General features: G+C 33.3%; 1 protein-coding gene across 1 annotated transcript; it reads right to left on the bottom strand.

The window, feature by feature from the left end:
- Positions 1–265: 265 nt before the first annotated feature.
- Positions 266–6,618, bottom strand: LOC149426753 (uncharacterized; the record flags this gene model as incomplete). Its single annotated transcript, XM_089649217.1, has 4 exons — positions 266–492; positions 1,726–1,801; positions 3,180–3,270; positions 6,257–6,618. Coding segments are annotated over 4 exons (756 nt in total), but the record flags the coding sequence as incomplete, so codon positions are not given.
- Between the last annotated feature and the right edge of the window lie 256 nt (positions 6,619–6,874).

Here is a 6,874-nt window from a genome sequence, read left to right as displayed (position 1 = left end):
TATTATATAACCAAAGAAAAAAATTTTAACTCTCAAAATGAATGTCTTACAACAACGGAAATTCTAAAAATTTTCTGTTTCCATTATTCATGGTTCACTAGAAAAAATTTAATAATATTTATGTGAATCGGTTTGACGTATTTTAATATTTTTATGATTAAATGTATCGGAATGAAAGATAATTTTTTTAAATGAATTAATGAAAATGTTTTGTTCATGAAATCAGGGAAGCATTTGAGCTAAGGTTCCATTGTTCGCAGGTCCATTACTTGACGAGGGGTGCAGGCAGGGGTTGCGGAAACCTTCCCGCGTAGGGGGAGACTGCGGCTGCATAGGGGGCTGTGGCGGCAGAGTACGGGGCAACAGCGGCTGCGTAGGGGTTGCGATAAGACCCCGCGAGACCAGCGAGGCCAGCTCTGGCTGCGAGGGGATTGACTCCCAGTGGGAGGGCGCCAGGCACCGAAGGGATGCGGATGCTGGTGGGTTGAAAGCCTGTAAATATTAATAAACATATTAAAAAGTCATAAAACAACAAAATACTGTCGATTTTTAAACACACCAATTGAAATTGTATCCTCGACAAACTACTGACCTCTTATTTATTGTTAAAAAGTTTAATTTGTGGAATTCCATTTCAATTTAAGATTTTTCTTTTTATGTATTCGATAATATAAATTATAAAAAAAACTCTTAATTATACAGGTCAGTGGTAAGTTGGCATTGAATTTGGGTCTCATCCAGGCGTAGTGAGTCTGCATTTTCAGTTTACATTTTCTGTTTACTGTGGTAGTAGTAAGAAATTTTCAAATATTGTCAGGTTATTCGTAATCCTATTATGTTTTTCTTTCTTTTCTAAAGAACAAAAAGTTTAATAATGCCTTCAGATGATAAGAATACTGACCTGTAACACTTCACAATAATTTGTCAAACTAACTAATATATTATATTATGGATTCATTACCCGACTCAAAGAATCAGTTGATCGTTTCTAGCATTGTCTCGGTCTATAACATATTCTTTTTTCATAACTTTACCACTAACATTTTTGGATCGTACGGTCTTAGAAATATTAAAAATAACACATCTAGGTAATACAGTTTAGGAAAATGATACTTCAAAGAAAAGCATTGCATTCTACTTGCTTTAAACTTCATCATATTAATTTACAATTTACTAAAGAAACTATCATAAAAATAAGTGAGATATACGAGTACTTTGGCTAGGAAGCATTCCCACAAATATGAAATTAAATGTGACTATTACGATGCAAACTAATAGTTTCCTTTTGTAATGCTCTCATTCTCTGACGAATTTGAAAACTGTCATAACAGGTCTTTGTCCACTGTGATGTATGGTAATAAGTTGGGTATTCAAGCGATAGATGGCACTAGTCAGAAAGCTTACTCCAGAGTCCGACAGATGTCGCTATAGTGTAACAATTGCCTGTGGGGTATCCTTGTCAGACTTCAAGCTTCTAGAAACAGAGAATTACCAACCCTCGGGTAATGAACAGTGTAGCTACATTCAGACTTATATTTATTGTAACGTAAGTACATGCAATTATTGTAAAGAACCTTTTACTTTATCAAAGAGTTCCCAACACAGAAATCTGCATAGTAAGCAGAGATATTACAGTCCACCATTACAACATAAAGATATTTTTGTTCTCAACCACCATATTGGTCACGACATCACAAGAAGAAAATATAAGAATGTTTATTTTACCATTTTCATCAGCAATGTAGCTAACTTGGACGGGAGTTCCTTCTGGAGACGTGTAGGAATAGCTTCCTTGCACCACCTTAAAATTACACAATTATATTAAATCCTCTAGCAATCATTCGTCAAGCGGTCAAGCTAAATGTCACAATAATGTTTTCGTTAAAAAGGAAAATAAATTAATATCACCTGAAACATTTTCATCTAAAACAGCATTAATAATATATGATACATTTCCACAATTATCTATCTTATTACTAACTATATACTAGTCAAACTACGAATATTATCAATTTATGGCTAACAGATTGCCGATTCACCGATTTGTCGATCACTGATACAAAGACATATGTACAATGCATTTGATTGATGAACCTGATGCTAGAATTTACATATGTTATTTTAAGCCTAAGTACCATACTTACATGGTAGGTCACTTGAGATTGACAAGTATTAAATATAAATATTGATTTCAAATTATTATATATGTTAACTGTTGCCATCTGTAAAATGACGTGTACGAGAATAGAAATAAAATAAATTAATTAAAAAAACTATATTTATATTTACATATTTAGATCCGGATCTTATCATTGAATTTACTCAACCGAACAGGTTGGCGTGTTCGTTTTAATTTAATTGAGTTCATTTTTACATTTATTTAATTGTGTTTAATGATTTATATCGGTCTCGAATAGATTAATTAACAATATACATGCACATTATAATAATATCTCAAATTACAGTTAAACCTCGTCAACTTCTCAACTTAAATGACAAGAGATCCCACAGGGGTACTCAACATGAAAACGGTTCATCACGAAACGTTTAAAATGACGATTATCTCATCTTGAATAACAATAATTAGTTTTAACAATATTATGCTGATTGGTTTTGTATTACTTATTACAATCTTCGCCTAGCAAAATGTTTCCCAACATTACAAACACTTACTGTACAAGCCGCACGGATTGTACAGTAAGTACTTAAACAAGATATTATAAATATATTATATTTTTAAAAAACTTCTTTCTATACATGTGGGTATAGTTTTAAAACTGGTAGTATCAATACATAATATAAAATATGAGTCGTCGACATGCAAAACCCGCTCTTGAAATCTTCGGAAATCTGTAGATGTCACGAAAAACTATTTACAACACTTTAAATACCTTTTTTGCTAAATATTAATATAAATTCACCTTATTCGTTTGATATTTAGTTGAAAACATTAATTTATTTATTTATTTTCAATTTACGTTCCCTTTTTGTGAATGTATCTGAACCAGCCGAAATTTTCATAATGGGATTTGCAAGTCGACAACTCATATACGAGTACTCCAATTGATGACATAGTGAAATAAATATTTTACGAAACCGGGTAGTAAAATTAGTATTGAACATAAACGTTTATGTGAAATGATTACTTTCATTACCATAATTTATTGTATAATCCTCACCTGTGTTCCGATTGGTTCTCCATCTGCGTTAATCGCTACATCTTTTAGATATCCGGACTCTTCCGCTTGTTTTCCGTCAGCAGTAGCAAAACTTTAACAAAAAACATAAGTTGAAAGTAAAAACTTTAAAAAAACACAAGTTAAAGGAAAAACTTTAAAAAAACATAAGTTGAAACTAAAAACTAAGAAAAAACAGCTTTCTTTCCAGAATAAAGAAAAAAGAAATCTTAATGCGATGCACTACGTCGTGTAATATTTTGAATTGAGTCGCTATCAATAACACACCTTACGTAGATGGCGATAAGGCTTAAATTCCCGCTTCACACCATCCCACCTGTTATGATTTATGCAAGAAAAAAACATGGCCAAAAAGTGCCTTTTATTTTATTTTGCGAGTGTTCAGGCACAAATATTTAAATGTTTTTCGATCATTTTATAAATAACTTAATTTGCCACATTATACAACAAAACCATAACCGAAAATTGGTTTGCAAGTAGGAGATTTTGAACTTTAAAGCAGTTTTCATAGGCCTATACATTTTTTTTTCTGGGCTTATAAAAAGACTTATCTAAAAGATACTCGATTATTTCGAAGGCCAGGATGTATTCTACTCGCAATATTTAATTAAATCATCTGAAATATTTCTAGGCGACCAAATTTTCAAACCAAAAACATATGATTTTAAATTACTACGTAGTGCATCGCCTTAAATATAATTTAGATCATTTCTATTTGAGCTTCCTGTAAGTAAGGGTAAGTTAATAGAGTCGCAAATATCGTACTAGCGAGAGTATCATTGATGAAAATGAAGCACAAACCAAAGCAAAGGTTAACTTCTTAAGTAGGATGAAGGCAAAATTAGACCTTGAAACAAGGAAATTGGTCTACAACATCACGGTAGCATCCCACCTGAATTAATACACAAGTTAATTTTTGTGAGCAATAAAACACAACTTAAAAGTATGAAATTCATTCAAAACGAAGGTACGATGTCTATATGGTGCAGTAGCAGATATTCTTGGATAAAAACAATGCAATGTCAGATATGATTTGAGATTTTCACGACCAAAAGTATTACAGTCTTTTATTTTTGGGGTATTATGCCGTGTTGCATGTCGATATGACAAATCTGCCCTGATGATAGACATTGTAATGCTGCCCAAAACGTCGGCTAAAAAAGGAAGTAGCGCAACACGACATAATACCCCAAAAATAAATCACTAGAATGCAGCGTCAACTCAATATGCTAAGTGTGTGGCAACATTTAGTTTACAATACCCTTGTATTTATTTATCATTTTAAAAATAAAATGCTACCAGGCTATATGTTAAAAATTATACAGTTTATGGATTTCCTACGAGAAGCTGAAACGGTTTTAGGCTTCCATTGACAAATTTATTGGGAACACAAAATAAAATTTATAATCAATATTTTAAAATGTTCAATGAACTCCCTTTATGTTAAGGAAGCCAAAAGTTTTGCAATTGTTGTAGGTTATGTCGTGCAGTCCTAATTTTAGCAAATCAGTAAAATTTAATTAAAAATTATTAGTTTTATATTGGTATATACTAGACTAACTAGACATAAAATGGGAAAAATTATAGCTAAATAAAATATACCTATGAAAAAGAGCAGTACTGATAATGAAATGAAAAATTCTACACAAAAATTCACCACACCTGGAGGTAAAAGAGACTAAACATTAAAAACCTCTTATCCCAACTCAAGGAGTCCCCTAAAATATCAACAAGCCAGAACCTTGCACAGAGCCTTACCTTTAGCGAAATGTGTTTTTTATAATAAATATTCGTAAAACTTTGCACATTCGTGAATAGGGTACTGTTTGATAAAGTTAAATTAAAACATAAAATAATACACTATTAATCACGTGAATTATTAAAGACTCCACATGCGGAAAAAGTCAAGCCATTCTAAATAGTTCACATGGAGTTTTCATTGATAACGATATCTGAATTAGATGAGATAGGTAAGTGTAGTTTGCCGTGATTAAAACAATATTATTGTTTGATCTGACGCATTGTACTTTTCATCGACCTCCTCGTCTAAAACAATCTCAATATGATGCAAAATACTCCAAGGTCTTCCATGTATTCCACACGTACATTAGGCACACAAACAATGCAAGTGGAACGGCCACTTGTCGATAGAGTAATTAGAGCATGCAATCTATTTCCTATAGTGAGACTAGTATCGTTTTCCATAAAACTGTATTTGTTTTCAACAGAAAGTTTATTTAATTCGATAGTAGGTATTACACAATAATATTGCACGTATAAAAAGCAGAAAAGTTTGTCAGTTGTATCAAGAATGTGGAACTTTAAGAGCATGGAAATTTCACATCTTTTATGCTTTAGTTTTGCAGGACAGTGAGTGAGTTGGCATCGCGTCTTAGTATCACCCGTGCGTTATGAGTTGAATTCCTCGTCTGTCTAATTCCTCAATCATGACACTATCAACGTTTTCCGATTATTGTGGCGGTAGTGGGAGATTTTCAAATATTTTCAGGTTATTGGTAACCCAGGAATATTTGTATTTATTTTTTATTATTACTAATTACCATTATAAGATACGGAGTTTAAAAAAAAGAACTAACTCACCAGTTTTCAGTACAAGAGAAAAACAATGTTGATATGTTTGTCATAACCGATTAGAAACTGCCGGTACAGTAGTATGCATAAAAAACAATACGTATTATTATCAGACTAACATCTCAGTGCAACGATTGATGCAATGAAAATGGAAAATAGGAATATCGTTGTATGGCATATCAAGAATCCAGGATACTATATAGCTGATATTAAAACGGAAATCCGACTAACAATTTTGTTGGATAACAACCCTGCTACCATAGGTCACCGCAAGATTTTCACTACTTAGAAGAGGTGCCCGGGTTCATAGGGTGAGATTTGTCTAGGTATTTAGGTCTAGGAGGATTTTTTTCTCCTCAGGGCCTCTTGTGTGGATCTAGTGTAAAAAAATATGAATCCCTCTCTCTTAGGTTATTACTTTTGTAACACGCAATTTGTATATAAAATGTTTAGAATAATTTTCTCACCTGTATCTGTAAGAACCATCAATATTGATTTCGTTCAAATAATCAATAGTTGGCACGTAGGGAGTATTGAAGGGAGCTGTACCGGGGATGCCAAGAGCGCGATTGTAGGCCGTATTGACGGGTACTGGAAGGGCGTGGTTGTAAGCAGCGGTGACGGGAAGAGGCAGGGCGGCGGCGGCATTGTAGGCGGGATTAACGGGGAGGGCGAGGGCGCGGCTGTAAGCTGCATTGACCGTATGTGGTAGGGCGGAATTGTAGGGAGCATTGTATAAGCCTCGGGGAACCACTGGCACTTGGGCAGAGGTCAATCCGAACACAATGGTTGTCACGCAGAGAACCTGGAAATTTAAACATCCCTGTAAGTTATTTCAAACTATGTCATAAAACATTTATTACTTGCCGATATTTTCCATTTGTCCTTACTAAACCCTCCAGCTTACTAAATGCATATTGAATAAAATTAAATCAAATTGTTAATTACGTACCTTCTCCCTCTGCTGTGTGTAAGATATCTAAGATATCTCAGTTATTTTCATTAAGGTATTTTTATGTTTTTTTGATTATTTATGATTTTTTTCTGTAGTAATATGAATTTTATGTGGAAACTTCACTGGTTAA

This window comes from Hesperophylax consimilis, chromosome 1, assembly GCF_061612785.1.
Source record: "Hesperophylax consimilis isolate HC1 chromosome 1, BYU_Hcon_1.0, whole genome shotgun sequence".
NCBI classification, from domain to species: Eukaryota; Metazoa; Arthropoda; class Insecta; order Trichoptera; family Limnephilidae; genus Hesperophylax; species Hesperophylax consimilis.
The sequence above is the reverse complement of the archived record's forward strand: the minus strand, read 5'-3'. Positions and strand labels throughout refer to the sequence as shown.